The sequence below is a fragment of the Chaetodon auriga genome, chromosome 13, assembly GCF_051107435.1.
Source record: "Chaetodon auriga isolate fChaAug3 chromosome 13, fChaAug3.hap1, whole genome shotgun sequence".
NCBI lineage: Eukaryota > Metazoa > Chordata > Actinopteri > Chaetodontiformes > Chaetodontidae > Chaetodon > Chaetodon auriga.
The window spans coordinates 10969355-10986753 of NC_135086.1; the positions used below are offsets into that span (position 1 = coordinate 10969355).

Consider the following 17399-nt stretch of genomic DNA (forward strand, 5'->3'; position numbering starts at 1 on the left):
CATTATTTGAGCACTTTCATGCAATTTTGCTAGTCACTATTGAAGTGGAAATACAATTTTTAATCCATCACTTTTCCTCGCAACAAGCACAACTCTAATGTAAAATGCCTGTAAGCCTTACAGCAGATCTCTCTCTCTAATTATTTATTGATTACAGATTCCTGTAATGACTTTACATGCAAACTCATTAGGATGAGCCCGTAATACTTAGGATGTAATCAAATGCCGTCACTGACTGGGCACAAAATTCCGCCTCAAGTAAGGACTTTGTGTCTTAACATGTGAATGGGCCCATGAATAGAGCATGAGTCTGTGCGTTTGATGACACGGAGAAATAAAAAAATATATAAATACAACAGGGGGTCCGCTGCCAGTAAGACTTGGTAATTATGATTTAAATCTGTGCTTCATTTTTCTTTCAGCGGTACCACTGCAACATGTAGTTGAAAGAAATGGGAACATGCCTTTGAATAAGCGGCAGAGGATATCATGCTTTTTTCTTTAGAAGACAGCAGGCAGTCCAATCTTTTCAGTATCAGCCTGATGGTGACAGCAGTTAGCAGTAGGGTGTAGGGCTAATGGGGATTCAAGGATTTGAGGAAACATATGAGCAAGCGCAGACCATGAGTTTACCATGGCATAGTCCAACATACTCACTGAAGCAGAGTAAACACTGTATGTTATGTACCAATGCCATAGCAGCCTAGCTGGTAGGAATGAGACTTCAATATGGATTCACATAGCCAGAAAGAGCCAGAGAGACAGCCAGGATGCACTGCTCTTAAATCAATAATGTCATACACCAGCAGAGCAGGAGGAACTAGAAATAACAGAAAAATGGTCAACAGTGGATCAACTGTGGCTGTATGTTTTCGCACTTTCCATTTATATCCTGGCACTTACACATATAGGAAATATATCTCAGCCACGTGACTCTTCAGTGTTCCCATCATGTTTGTCATTAATGCTTAATGCTCATTAATTTTGCACATTTGTAAAACAGTACTTTATGTTTGCTAATATCCACTAAGTAGCTTTTAGATAACTGAAGCTGAAAGCAAAGTGGATGGATTGGTGGATATGCACACATCTTGGGATTGTTATGTCGAGCTAATGTTAAAGGAAGAGATCAACATGCTGAGGAAATACGCTTATTTACTTTCTTTTTTTTGCTGAGAATTAGAAGAGGAGATGGTCAACATACAGAAGGAAATGGTTTGTCTGGCTCTGTCCAAAGGTAGCACCTGCAAACTTCAAGGTGACAACAAGATTCCAGGACCTTCTGTTTTTACACTTATATGGAAACAAGACATTATGTGTTAATTAGTGTGCTTTAAGTATGCTGGTTGGGCTGATTTGGTTTCCTTTGATACCAGTCTTTTTGCCAAGCTTAGCTAACTGGTAACTTTGTATCTAAAGTACAGAGCAGTACTGATCTTTTCATCTAACTCTGCAGAAGAAAACAAAAAAGGGGATTACCCAAAATGTTGTCCTTTAAATATCAACTGAACAGCACAAAACAGCCCTCGAATGAAAAGACACACAGACCTCTTATGCCAGTAATAGAGCAGTCATGGTACTCTTAACTGATGGCGATTAGCTCTTTTCAGATGCGAATGACAGGCGCAAGTGGCACGCTATGGTCTTAACATGTGACTTAGTACCCACATGCTGCGATTACACTAGAACACAGTGAGAGCTGTGTCACGCTTTTTATGCAATCACATGTTTCAGCGATCAAATTTAATGCAACGCTTTGACCACATCATCACTTACCAAAGAAGCAGTAGATGATTCCGAAGAGGCAGCACATGGAGCAGACCACTGAGGGCACGATCTCGTATCTCCTCTCAATCTCCTGGTCACACCTCAGCCCCACCTCAGCCAATCCCAGCAGTTGGGCGGTGGAAGTCATGTTGACTGAAGGGAAGGGGGGCGACGTTCAGGAGGGCCGAGGTGAGGGATGGATGGGATATGTAGGGATGACTGGGTCAGTGGGCCTCACCCATTGAAACGTGTCTGCCTACAGCCAGGAGGCGTGGAAAGAAAGAGTGATGGAGAGAGAGGGCGGGAGTGAGAATGAATGAAAGAAAGAGAAGACAGAGGAGAGAGCGATTATTGATTGCTCATTTTAAGCACACATCTGTGAGTGCTGACAGAGCAGTAAGCATGCACAACAATGTTGAAAAAAGAAACCTCTCAGCACAGCCACTCTAACAACAACTGCTGCAGATGAAATGACTGCATAACAAAAAAAAAAAAAAAAAAAAAGCAATTCAGCCACTATCATTCACTTGCATCTACAGTAAAGAGGTTGCAATGAATTGTTTGACAGTACTTGTAGCAGAAGATTTTCAGCACAAACAGCGGTTGCCATTGGGAGATCAACAGAATACATTTGCCTGCATTTGCATGTTGTGGGAAGTCGTGGCACGAGACTTTGAGCTTTGTATTTGTGCAACAAAGCTAACGTTTTTCAGGAGGATAAAAACCAAACCCCTTAAGCATTTGCATGTATATTTGCTCCTCATCTGCTGCTGCTCTCATCACTCACTGCTGTACTGTCAAGGTGCAAGACTGTTACGTCATAACTTTCTAGTAGTAGTAGTGCTGCTGCAGTGTAGTGTTTCACTATTGCTATGAAACATTCATCAGGGATAGAAATACCAGAGTGGTAGAAGTATTGATTTTCATGCTCCATATGATGAATATGATGTATTTTCTACTGGCGTTTAGAGGGATTCACAAGGTGAAGACGTCCTGAGAGTAGGTGTGTGGCAGAGACTTTCCAAAGAATTTCCAATTTTCCAAGGTTGCACTTGAATGTGGCAATTACAATATAAAGGTGATAGTACTGGAATGTACACTTAAGCATAAAAACGAGATAAAAACATGAGCAACTGAAGAGCCTGACTTGGCTTTAGGACTGTAGGAAGTCAGGAAGAAAAACTCCTGAGGTATATGTAGATCTATGAGAGCAACATACGAGCGAAACCTTACATGAGATGAACAAAAGAAGACTTCTTTCCATTTAGGATACAAAAGACAAGAGCAACAGCGGAAACACACTGAATCAAATGAAGAACAAAACTAAGGACTGCGTGAGTTAATTTTGCATTAAAAAGAAATCATACATTGTATTTATTAACCTAATCAAACACAAAAAGTTAATGTAAAAACATGGTTATAGTGCACCAATAATTCAGTGTGATTATCTACTGTAGCTTTAATTGGACTCCACTGGCTAAATTTAATTAACTTGGATTTGTAAATGCTGCCATTGGGCAAATGGAGCTTTCAATGTCACTTTTTCAGTTATAAGCAATAACCGATTTCCCAATTCATTTTATGTACCCAGTGTGTAATGCACATTATAACCTTTCATCTAATGAGATGTTATGTAGCAATGTAATGTCACAAAATACAGCCCGCTATTGGCAACTTTATTCTTAATTGATCTCCTTGTGTCTTTTGGTGACCCAGAGGACATTAATTAGATCAGATACGCTGCTCGGAGATGCCAAGCCTTTCCTTTTTTCTTAGAGGATGAAAACGTGCCTGGGGCATCAACTGTGGGGCCTTTGTGGTCGCATCTGTGCCATCAGCTAATAAAAGTGATCAAAGTCAGCTGCGTTTCACATTTTTCATGTGAAGATAGCTGAGGGCAAATTCAGCCAACCTTAACATAATAGCATAATGCATAAACTTTGTTTTATTAAGAAAAAAACAGCATGAAAATAAAATCTAAAGCACCTTTTCAGTAAATTGGGAACAAAACTCATGTGTCACAGTATAATATGTGTGATTCAAGGATCATAGGCCCATACTGTTAACCACAGACTTACTCAGGCTCCAAATACCAATGCTTTCATTCATTCAGATGACACAAATTAAGACCTACTCAGTACATAAACCCATTCAGCGGTTGATACCTTTAAATGGAAGCAACCTCGAGGTGGCATCAATGGCAGTGTTTTACTCTGCATCATCATTATCTGATGAAACAAGTCCTGCTGTACATCTTTTATGCAGTTGTCACGGCTGCTCTCTGTCTCCATCCTGACATCTCTTGCCAAGGCTAAGTCATTCCTGCATAGGTGTAGGCGTGCACACACACTTCCTCAAGCTATTCTTCACACAAATCTGGTATTTCCATTATCCATGTGTGACTCCCGATGTCATCTGTACGGGACCTGTTCTCATCTTATTTACTTCTATCTGCATCTAAGCTGACTGTCAGGTGAAGGCCCAGATTTCCGAGGGAACATGAAACCTTGAAAGTGAGGGCATACTGATGCAGAAATTGTCGTACATTTCATTCGCACTTCCAGTGATCCTGTACAAAAGTGCATTAGCTGTTCTGTAACCTTTTGCAACCTGCTGCGTCTCCATCTGACAATGGAGACTCTGATAACTAACCAGTTGGCCTTAATACAGTAATACTACCCCCCAAGCAAATCAGCTTCTGCTTTCTGCTGCTGCAGAATGCACTTAAACCTCTCTGTTGTTTTACAGCCTCTGTGTTACAGGCTGCATATTAAATTTTTAAAATCTGTTACTCTGAATCCATGTTGTCCTTCAGGCCACTGCACTTGTCATGTCAGAGTACAGACGACAAACTCACATACTCTCCATCTGTTTCCTGGGTGTACTCTTGAACAAACACAAATATACAGACTGTACACACTTACTTTCCTGTCTGATTGCACAGGTGAGATAAGCCCTTGTTAGCCTGCTCTGACTTGTGCTGATGCACTGTGGCACACACAAGAGCAGTGATTTTAAGCCATACAACCCCTCTGGACATGTTGTGTGCTTTGGAGGAGACAAAACTACCCAGGAGTGGGATTCAAGAAGAAATCATAACGTAATATTGTCCGATTGCCCAACTGACACTTTGAAATGCAATGACTAAAAATACAAGTTCTACAGTGGTCAGTACAATTCAAACACAGTGCAATGGCTAAGTACAGTCTCAAACATCTTTGCACTCATATTGGGAGAGAACATCACCAATTGCTCACACAGCATCAGTCAGGGTCTAGCAGCATTCATTCACAGTAACTAACTGTGTAACAATGATGGAAGTGAGGCAAGAGATGAGCAAAGTGAAATTAAAAAGCCGACAGTACACCGAAAAAATCTAATGGCAGAATTAACAACTGACATTCAGCGAGCGATAATATGAATGGGTGCCAGCATCTAATCACTAGAGTGTCTCAATAAATAATTGCTCAAAGTTTCCAGGTGTCAATAAGACATGTCTGCTGCTCTGTTTAATTGCTTTGTAAGCCCCAGCCGCAGCATCTTTTATCAGATCTGTTCCCATGTCAGCAACCTGAGCCTGTGCCTCTGGGCCTCCCTGTCACTACTAATACGGAATTGAAAGCACTAACACAGATTAAGATGAACTATAAGCTAGTATTTAACATTTTAATGGTACAGTAAACAATGCTCCGTGTGGGAGAAGTCAAGACTGCATGACTCAGAGCGAAACAGATGATTAGCATTAATACATGGTGTCTGAATACAGCTGTCTTTAGTGGCAACCATATTTTGTATACAAGGTGTAGCATACAACAATGTTAAGCACCATAATAACAACTGTGAGGATAATATGCAACACTATGCTAAGGCAAATCCTAGCTAGTTACTTAGTGACAGGAGAAACTCCGCTGTCTGCTTCATTGATCCCTCTACACATCACACCATCCCGCTGCCCTGCACACTTGTGATTCCATGACAACTGATTTTCATTTGCTAAGAGAAATCTTCTGGAAACAGCTTTTGACAGTATAGATTAGAAACTAGAACATTAGCATTAAGAGAGCGCACGCATCTGCCAAGACTGCACAATGCCCTAAATTTAAAATAGGAAATCTTAAGAAATACTTCATCTATTACGGGATCCAAATCATACCTGGAGTGCATGTGCCAGACTGTTTTCACTCTGTTAAACATAGCTGTCCTATACAGCAAGTTAAGAAAAAAATAAATAAAAACTTAAATAGTAGATATTGGCACTTGCATCCAGATCTGCAATTTCACACACACACACACACACCCACACACACACACACAAAATGCGTTTGTCTGCCTTCAGTGCGGTGTCAAAAAACCTGAAAAGCAATTGGAGGAATTTCAATTCATAATTGCCTGTCTTGGAAAGACGGACTCCTTTGGCAGCAAGACTGCAGCTTAGTTACACCACAGGCACCTGACGCAGGAGGAAGACCCAACTGAGAATGCACGACAGAGGACGCCACCACACTGCCAAGAAGAGGATCTGGTCTCTAAAGCTGCCCTTATTTTCTTTTTCCTTTCTCTCTCTTTTTTTTTTTTTGACAATAAATATTCAATCGAGACTGATTGATGGACTTTTCTGTACTGCTCCAGGTGTTACTGTATAGTATCTTTAAATGTTGGCTCTGCAGCGATTTGCCAAAAATCTGACAAAGAAAAATTGAAAAACTTTACCAGGTGTGGAAAAATGTCTCGAGGAGGAGATTATTATTGCAATTTTTCTTCTTGTTTTTTATTCTCTTGTGTACGTCCCTTGAATCCAAAAGTCCAAAGGCAAATGAATTTCTTTGTAAACAAAGTCATTTCTCACTAACAGAAAATAATTCATTATAAAGAGCAAAAAGAGTAAATGATGCTGCTGCTTATGTACCATGTCGTCCGTCCCAAGCGCTGTCCCGATGTTTATTTCCACGGCAGCCTTATCCCGTAAACTAAAATAATCATCCTCAGTTGGCACCACACGACTCCTCCAGCTGAATGTGGATTTCAGTGTGTGAAGATTTTGCAAATTCAGATTCTGTGGCGACCCGACCTCTGCCGAGTGCTACACCCACAGTGAGATGACATGATTAAAAACAGCCCGCACCAATAAGGTCAGAACAAGGAAGAGGGAAAAAAGCACATATTATCCAACAATGTCACGTCCAGTCTGTTGCTATAACAACCAGTAGCATTACAAGGACTCCGCAAATGGGAGGAAGGGGGGCTGGTCTCCATGGGAATGTGCATGTTGAGAGCCAATCCGTGATGGTTTCTTTGAGGCCCCTGGCAGCAGACGGTCCTGACCTCCGACCCTATTCAGCTAGTGCCTCTTTATAATTCACCAACACATTAGGGTGAACTGAGTCTGCTGAGTATATCATTGCCAAAAACAGTCCCATCCTCAGTGTTTAAGCATTTTCTGTGGAGCATAATGGAGTGACTACCAGCAGTGAGGTTTAGGTTTATATAAAGATTATAAGGAAATGTACAGTGGAATATCTCCACTGTCACTGACAGTAATAACTTGCACTGCAGCGTCCTTCCAAACACTCAGATGTGCTCAGTTTTGCATGTGTGATTCATGCCAACTAGCCATTCAAAAGCAGCCAAAATCATTGTGGGATTATCAGACTGTGCTCATCCTCAAAAACATGCTGGGAAGACATCATCACACTGTAAATTAATATCAGCGCAAGAGAGGAGAGGAGCCCTGTGTTACTGTTTGTGTTCCTGTGTGACAGACAGCAAATAATAACGGTCACTGTTGGGTGCAAAGACATTATTTGCTTCACCGTGGCACCACATTCCCACAGAAACTGAACTATGGATTGAATCATTACAGACATTTTATCAGAGGCAAGTATTTAGATAACGCAGGAAGATCTAAATAAACATACTGTAGGAACTGAAGACACAGTGCTTCCACTGCACCGAATAACCTGAAAGATTTCATTTTCCATCAGCTCCCCTTGAGAGCTTTAGTATGCAAACTCTGCAGTGAAACTAACATCTAAATGCTGTTTCACAGGCTCGCTTTCCCTCCCTGCTGACAAACGGGGAGCACTGAATCACACCACAGAGCCTCTGACACGAATCACAGTTCACATGATGATTCGCTCAGCCATATCCTTGCTTGCATGCCTCTGTCAGCCCGACAGGCCAATAATGTGAGGTTACATATCAAAACCGCTGGCAGTGTAATAACCTTTCTGCGTGTTGATGTGCTCTCTGTTGGAGTTTTGCTTCTGTTCCTCTCTCCTCCAGATGAGTAGACAGTCTGAGGTCACAGATCAAATCTGAACACTGCTGGCGCTGTAATAAGGCTTTTATGATTTGTTCTGCTGTATACCAGCTCTGACCACAGAACTATGTTTGCCATTCACAGTGTGGCCTCACCTTCACCTCTGTGAGTGTGCTGACCTTTACAGATCTATGATCTTTAGATCATTGATCTATGGCAGCAACTGATATGAAAGTTGTCATGAAAATGCTGCTGTCCCTGAATGACTGTCACTGTGTATAAAGACTTGATTTTGCACTTGTAGACTAGATTAACATTAACACTCCTGCAACTGCAAATGGGCAAATATATGAAGCACATATCAAACTTAATTCTGCAGAAACTCAGTGGAATGTGAAGAGAAGTCTTTGCTGTTGTGCAGTGTGTGTGTGTGTGTGTGTGTGTGTGTGTGTTTGTGTGTGTGTGTTTGCATGTATAAAGCTTTTCCTCCCCAAACATGCTGTGAGAAAAATTATATTTTCTAATCTTCCATTGAAATGTGCAAAGTGACAGTTAGAAAAAAAGAAGGTGATGGGTTTGAAAGTGTTTGTGCCGGTGTGTTTCTCTAGGTGTGTGCGTGTGTGTGTGTGTGTGTGTGTGTGTGTGTATGTGTGTCACCATGAATATTTCAGAGGCCCCACACTGAGTGGTGGCGACAGAGCATCACCAGAACGAGGACACACTGCTCTCCGGGGTGGGGATTGGAAGGGTTGGACAGAGAGAGAGAGAAAGAAAGAAAGAAAGAAAGAAAGAAAGAAAGAAAGAAAGAAAGAAAGAAAGAAACATATATTCAATAATAATAGCCTGAGGATGCTTCCTGCCTTTGCACCATTTGCAAGGCGAGGTGTCATCCTCAACACAACCAAACCTCAGGTCATTTTAGGGGTTCTGTGCGAGGGAAACATAACAATACAACCGAAGTGATAGTAAGTCAAAGCCCTGGAGGCTAACGCATGGTTCACTCAGAGGAATGACACATTTTATTGTTAGGACTGTCGGAGAAAGTGGTTTTCTCTAACTTGTTGTTTTGTGAAAGTTAAAAACCTGGCTGTGATTCGCATTCAGCTCCAATACAAGCACAATACAAGGTTCCAGGGACATGTGGGCACACAGATTGGTTTTGGTTTCACTTGTCCAGGGTTTGAGATATTTCTCTCTGAGAGTTCTGCCCAAACTCCAACACAATGACTGTGAATTCAATTGTCAACAATGGTGTGGCTTTCCTGAAACCTTGGTGTCATTACTCTGGATAATAAACAGACCTCGCTCACTGGAACTACCTTCTAGTGAGGAAACAGTGCCCAGAAAACTCTTGACAGCATGTTGTGTGGATTTTCAGGAGTAATGGGAACAGCTTGTTTCCGACAAGTGATGCTGCTGTTGAATTTTTTAAATGTAGTTTTTCAAAGCTATGAGCAACACAAACAAAAATCGATTCACTGTTACTGAATTGAGGTGAAAGCTGAAAAACCATTACATGACTATCTATTTGTCCATATATCTATCAATATAGATAGATATAGATATAGATATACACACATAAATACATAGATATAGATTAGTGTGTGTTTATGTCTGTCTATCTATCTATCTATAGATATAGATACTTCTTACCCTCTGAGGGTTTAAAATGGCCATTTGTCTCTCCTAATTCTGGTATGAAGCAGTGATATTGATTTTTAAATGCACAGAATATTAGATTGTGGTTGTAACTGTGGGCGTAATTCTTGTATCAGACAACCTTTGTGGAGGCGAGTTCACTGGGTTATAGTTCAGTAGGCTAAAAGCAGGATGGAGATTAAGCCTGGTTAGTCTAAGGTAGCATGTTTCAGAGGTAAACCTTGTTAATACCACTAAAGCTGTTACCGAGATATCAGGCCTTTTCCCCTGAGGTCAACAAGATACTACAGCAATTATCAGATCAAAATTTCAGTTTGTCCTATACTTTGGTTTATGACCAAATACCTACAAATATAATCCCATCAACCTCTGCTAGACTTTGTGTTTGGTGCTAATTAGCAAATGTTAACACGCTAAAGTAAATGGTAAACATTATACGTGCTAAACATCAACATGCTAACGTTGTCATTGTGAGTACAGTCTTGTTCTTTGCAGAACAGCCTATAAGACATAAAGCTCTATCTAATACATCTGCTGAACGGTAAAGACCATGCACACTACGAAAACTATAACAATGTAATTACATGAAATAGGACGTGAACACCTACATAGCCATCCACACACCAACCTCCACCGAATTCTTTCATCAGCACTCAAGGTTGCTGATGAATCTAATATTGCTGAACCAGAACAGCTGTTATTAACACAGGAATGCAGAGAGTCAGTGTTTCTGGGCAGCTGATGTGTAATCCATAGACTGGAATTATCCTTCCATGTTAACAGCCTTTGCATTGTCTGACTCACCATCTGTATAACTCTGCGGATATATATCAGACTTCCTCACTGTCTGTTTGGCTTTTTATCCCGTCTCTCCGCCTGACTGTCCGTGGGCTCGTTCCTCTGTGCCCACTGACAGGCGCAGACTCACATCCCAGTAAGATTTAGGATCTTGATTCTGAACAAAGAGACAGTGATAGGTCTTGTCATCGTTACTATCTGTCGGCACCTTCGCTCCTCTGCTCCGTTTCCAGTTTAGAGAAACAGAGAGCGAGAGTTTGCATGTGACAGTGAGTAAGAGTGTTGCTGATGTCATGGTTACTAACAGGATGACTGTGTTTCCATCTAGCCCATCTGTCACTGGGGAGACTACTACTGTGTGTGTGTGTGTGTGTGTGCCTCTGTGTGTGTATGTGTGTGTGTTGTCAGAGGAGGGTGTTGTCAGGAAAGCAGAAAGAGACTTGGAGAGTTTGAATCTTCTTAAGATTCAAGGCAGATCTGATATCAAAGAAATATAGCAAAACAGTCCTATCTAGCGTCTGTTCTCATGCAGTCTGCTGGAAAACAGACACTGAGGGATTAATTCACAGTGCAATTACTGTTACTCCATTGAGATGTAATGTAAAAATATCTCAGTTCTACCATGTTATCCAAGAGGACAGTGGTTTTATTCCAATAACGAGCTTGGCAGTGATTTGAAATGTAGCGTTATAACTGCAGGATCTTAAGAAACGAACAGTGCACGTGCACAGGATGATGTTCTTCACTGTGATCAGGTATGCTACGCATGACAGTAATGCAGTAATTTACAACAGTTCAACCATTTAGCACCATTTCCTACAATGGTTACCAACATGTGTGCATTTAAAACGCTGACACAAAGCTTTGAAAACTACAAAATGAGTCATTGATTAAGAAGGAAAACATTACACCATCTCCATCTTCTCAGATGTGAGTAGTCGTTTGATTTGCATCATTGAAAACTGCATATTTGGGAGGTTTAAGGAAAGCTAGTAAATTGAAGTCCTTGGGCTTTGGAAACTTGTGATTATTTTCTGACACTTAATGGACTAAATGATGAATTAACTCGCTGACTAATCCATTGATAATGAAGATCGTTTGTTGCAGGCCTCTTTCTCAGCGAGTCAGCGTGTGTGGTTAAACTGGACAGCTTCCCGGTCAGTTGGCATAGTAACCAGAAAGACGTACATGGCCTTGTTTTTCGTTGGAAATGCCTCCACTGTTTCATCTTTAATTAATGGACTGCTTCGCCGAAACTACTGTACTAGCCACTGTATAAAATCTGCTTGTACAGCAAATACAAGTATCGCAGAAACAGTGTAAGTGAACAGTTAACAGATGCTGGATGTTGGTGTGTGGAGTCGTCTTCTTCTTTCTTCTCCTTCTCCTACTCCCTGTTTCAAAATTGCTTTCCTTTCTGCCAATTTCAGTCTTTTTTCATTTCAATCATCGCATAACTACAAATTCCAATGTTTTCATAAGCATAGACAAAATGTGACGTGCAATTAAAGACATCACGTAACATGTTTAGTCAAACAGTTTATATGCCTCTCAGTGCTTACAGACTTTACTTCATCATTTCCTGATCTGCATCCAGATAAGCTGCCTAATAAACTGCCTTTTCTGTATCTGCAAAATAAAGGGAGCTACAGAGAAACAGCCTTGGCCCGGGTCATTTGGTTGCCCGGGTCATTAGGTTTAAATGCACGAGGCTGATTTGTATGGGAGCTGTTAACTTTCTCCTCACACTCTCCCTCGCTCCCTTTGAGATACAAGTCTATTGAGATGTCTGAGTGACCTACAGACCCCTCACACACACACCCGCCCACACATACAAAAACACAAAAACAAAACAGAGATAGAGAAAAGTATGTCCAGAGACTATTCTGGACGTTACGTCCTCGTCTCCAGCCGCATCAATCCGTTCATTTAGCGAACTACTCATAAAGAAAGCATGGAGGTGAGCAGAGCGTGCTTTGCAGTGCAGTGATTTCAGGTTTATCTTCAGATGTTGCATGTGCACCATGGGCAGTCTCCCGGCACTTAAAGTGAAGTGAACTGAAGAGTTTGTGTGTTCGTGTGTGTGTGTGTTGGTGGCCTCAGCATTGATCCCCCTCTAAGCCTTGGTCATTGCTTGTGGCCTGAAGGTGAGGTGACAGGGGAGTAAAGAGGCTTTCATCAGATTACAGCTCATTCTCCGTCTTTCACTGTCTCTCTTTCCAGCATCATTTATCTCACGGCTGCTTTCAACCACTCTGCTCCTTCGCTCCCTTTCTCTCTTGCTGAACACTGAACCTGCTCGGAGCCTCAGAGGTCTTCCATCCCACATGGATGCATTTGTCACTTTCACGAGCTGGGAGCGACTGTTCAGAACTGTATGACTGCACATCAAAACGAACGCTTAAAATGCACCAATGGAGGAAACTTTCAGAGCGATCTCTTTTTACAGGAATTTATGTGTACGTTCCTTTTCATTCAAGTAACTGAGGTCAATCGACTTGACACACAGATGAGTGGCGACAGAACCATTATGGCTCCATTTCCCACATATTTATTTTCACGCTGCTTGATTAGGTTGTTTCTGCTTTCAGCGAGCAGTGAAAGAAAAAGGACGGCCAACACTTTCTCATTACTTTTTCCTCTGGAGGTGTCACAGCTAGTAATAGTGCAAACACCAGTGGTGAAAGAAGCATTGAGATTCTTTTACGGAAGTAAACACAGGTACACAACAAATGATTAAATGCAATCGCAAACACTGGCAGAAGCATTACCAGCGAAATGTGCTCAAGTTGTTGAAGCTAGAATATAATATTATCACTACTGTGTTCTTCTATACGATTGGATCATTATGAATGATGCATTAAAGTGTAAACAGCATTGCAATATTGCAATATTCAAGTAAAGTAAATACACCTAAGAAGAGTTATAATTGTATATTTCATCTGTGACTCATACAGGAATGCACACAAACACTCATACAAATACACAGTTCATCTGTATGAATCTATGTCTTCTGACTTTCATTGTTTCTATTACCCGTGTTGCTCACAGCTCTGTCTCTCTGTAGACTCGTCCTGAATAATTACATTGTTGTTGCTCTGTTGACTCAATTTGCTCTATTTATCTGTTGATATTTGCCTGTATTGGCACACACATGTATATACACACACTGTTATTATATGACATTGTTGAATCTCCAATAATCTAATTGATTTCTTGAGCAGATTTGAACTTATAATCTTTACTTTTCATTAAAATTAATGTCTGTTAATTCACTATGTATCGCTAAATGAGGTAACACAGTGGTGAATGTACCTAAGCCCCACTGATGAAAGCGCTGCAATATTTATATATTTGCAGTATAATGAACTGGGTGTCTTGACAGTCCTGGAAAAGGTGCCTTATTAAGTGACTGCTAATGCAAACTGAACATTTCTTACTGCTGCAGCTTCATATTAAAAGCATTTAACTGGTGAAACACGAGTTGACTTTCATTATTAAGTTAACCAGTGTGTTTGCCAGTGAGCTTTGCACTTGCTGCTATCGTTTATCGAAATGTTTCCACAAAGCAAGACAACAGTCATTTTCAGCATTTCTTGACAGCAGATTGGTTTGAAATATTGCAGGAAGTAATGGAACAAGAAGGAGCAGCCACAGTGAGCTGTTAGATGAAGAGCTGCAGGCGACAGGCTGCAAACCTCAAACTTCTCAGCAAGGTAACGAACCCCTTTCACTGTGTCCTGCTGTCTGCAGACTCATGCTGTGTGCAGGATAAAATCAGATCCTGGTTGCTCACAGAATGAAGGAAAAAATGGCCAATTATTGCCTGACTTCTTTATAATTCAACAATAGCTTGTTTTGCTGCACCAGAATTGTGTGACCTGCAGCATTAAAGCACATTTGCTGTTAACACCATCAACTACAGGAGTCACCAAACAAACCAGGACTGAAATCTTTGAGATCTCCACTTTAAGTTCAATATTAGCCATAATACTCATGAGGATGTCTTAATAGTCAACACATAAAGCTCTCACTGTACATACAACACAAATACAAACTTCTGCATCTGCAAATACACACACACCCACACACACACCCACACATGCACACATTTTTCAGATATTGTTGGTATCTACAACATAAACGCTGGCAGATGCAGCAGATGTGTCTGCTTACACAGTATGGAGAGACTGTTTCAGCTGCAAGCCAATATACAGCGTGCACACACACACACACACACACACACACACACACACACACACACACACACACACACACACACACACACACCACATTGCCAAAGGGCTTTTACACACTGTGAGTCAGAGCTGGTTGAAACTGGTGGCTCTCAACCTGATGCTGTCCTCATTACACTGATGGCGTCCTGACCGCCATACATTCAGCACATAGAGCTCAGATCATTAAACGTATGTCCAGAGAGCCTATTGGTGAGCTGCACAACAAACAGTAATCTATCTGACCAGTACTGTGAACAGGGCGTGTGTGGTGTGTGTATGTGTGCGTGAATGCGAATGTGCCGGTGGGAAGGACAGCACTGGTGTGTATTAAGGGGATTAGAATCGACTTCATCCTTTCTCACCCCTCTTCTTTTACGCTCCCCCTTTCTCGTCTAACTCTTCCCCCCTTTCCTTCCCCCCGTCTCTTTCTCCACCCTGATGATTCTTCTTGAAGGCCATTTCCCTCACTTTCGTTTTTTTTTATATATATTCATCTGAGTTCCTTACTTTTCATAAATCATAACCCTGCCCCCTCTACATTTTCCTCCCTCCTGCTCTCTCTTTTCACTTCACTCTTGATATTTATTGCTCTAATAACTCCCCATTTTCACTCACAGTCCTTCCTCACTCATTCTTTGTCCGCCCTCTTTTAACCTCCCATCCATCTTTCTCTTTAATATATAACAAAAACAGTGAGGCCTGTTGCAGACTAGCTCTGTCAGACAGAGAAGCCCCTGTAGACGTTTTGTGCTCAGGCTTGAGTCTGACTCTTTTGAGCTTATGTTCACTGCACTTACATAACCTGTCGTCAAAGCACTGCGCAGTCGGTGCGTAGCAACACAGGCAATGCATGAATTGTATGAATGAAAGTCTCTCTGGTACCCATCCTCACCTCAACTCTGAGATCTATAAAAGCTTTTCTATCTGATGGTCTATCTTAATGCTGATTAAAATACAAGACGGATGCAATTACTTGAAACAAGGTTGAAAATGTTCCTCTTCACACTGAATTTTGGAGAGGTTCAGATGGAAAATGAAGCTACTGTTCTTGTGGCTGTTCAAATCCTAGCACTCACCAGACTTTCCATGCTTTGGACAAAGGTAAGATGCCATAAGGAGACAGAATCTTTGACTTCTGGCCAGACCTCTCATCAACTCTGAGCCTGTCTCTTTGGCCCAAGTCCTAAGTCTGAGGACTGCTTGGCTCTTGGTTAGAGTTATATAACTATCATCAAAGCACCATATCGGGGCCTCATTCAAACAGTTTTAATAGACTTTTTAAAGGTGTGGGATTGAATGCCAGTGCATGGTGCGTTATCACATTTCCATCCCCTCACTGTCCTCCTGTCCGTTCACTGTCTCCTCATTACCTTCACCGTTCATTACATGACCCTGAGATTTAAATGTGATATCAAGAGCCGTCACTGTTCAAACATGGGTGAATCAGTAGAGCACAGTGCACGAGAATAGCACCTGTCAACCAGAGTAACTACAGTGGTCGTACCATTCAGCATATTAGAGAAATGGAGCTCTGACTGGAAAACTGCAGGCTGGACCATTTGGACATCATTGGAAATGAAAGTAAATGTTAAAAACACTTTTATTTTGCTCAGTTCCTCCTGTAACACTGGCCTGTTGGGTGACCCCCAACAGCACATTGGGCTGCAGTAGAAGGCTTCATGCACACTGGGTTGAATGAACAAAAAACGGCATGCTTAGCTACGTTTTATCTGATAAATGATGGTAAAAAAAAAGAGGAAAAAGATATGATAGACAGCTCTGTTATTTGCTGAACAGTTCAAATGTGGGTTCATCCACTGATGTTCATTTCACAACACCAAGACCACAGTTTCAAAGTTCAGCCCAGGCAATGAATCACAACCTGAAGGATGGTCTTATTGAAAGATTTAATTACACTACAAATTAAGGACCTCTGTGGGCTGACACCAGTGCACTCTTCAATGCATCACACGGCCGAACAAAAGCACACTGTTGGTAGCTAGCTGCATGCGTGGTTTCTTAACACGTCCCCCCCATGCCGTCTTTTCCTCTGCATCCTCTTCAAATACCACACAACCTTCACATCCATCATTATATCGCAAGCGGGCGCCAGCTCGGGGACATAATTTTGCTTTTTCTAATAGGCTGCGCCTGGTCATTTTTCATGCCTTGAGAGGGCCAAAGTGTTCATTATAATCTGTAATTATAAATCTGGAGCTCATATTAGCCAAATAACAGTGCAATCGTACTTGCTGCTTTATGGTGTTTGCATCACCCATATTTCTCATCTTTCCTGCAACATCAAAGTATATATGTACAGTCTTTTCTGGTGTTGGTTTGTGTATCTCCTGCTTGCAGCACACGCAGTACCAAATGCATTAGCCGTACCAAAAAGAAAAAAAAAAAAAAAAGGGAATGAAGCAGCTAACTGCACTCCTTTTATGTTGAATTATTTCGTTTTGATGCCTTTATGAATAATGTTATCTTAAGCTGCAGAAGTGGGAGAGAGAAAACACACAAGTTCAGGCTATGCCATTTTCAGAGCAGAACTAGTATGTGGTACAAAGACAACATTTGAATGTTTAACAAAAGAAATAAAAGTAAAATGCCTGCACACTTTGCTCAGCAGGCTTGCTGCCTCTAATTACTTCTTTGCACGGGCAAACTACTAATTATGA

The 17399-nt window shown here is 41.3% G+C and overlaps 1 protein-coding gene across 1 annotated transcript in view; it reads right to left on the bottom strand.

The window, feature by feature from the left end:
• Nucleotides 1–17399, bottom strand: part of tmem198aa (transmembrane protein 198aa) — a 30224-nt gene that overhangs the window by 11668 nt on the left and 1157 nt on the right. The window contains exon 2 of the mRNA XM_076747054.1: nt 1777–2023. Coding sequence (XP_076603169.1) covers nt 1777–1915 — 139 coding nt within the window. The 5' untranslated portion in view covers nt 1916–2023. The remainder of the gene's footprint in view (nt 1–1776; nt 2024–17399) is intronic.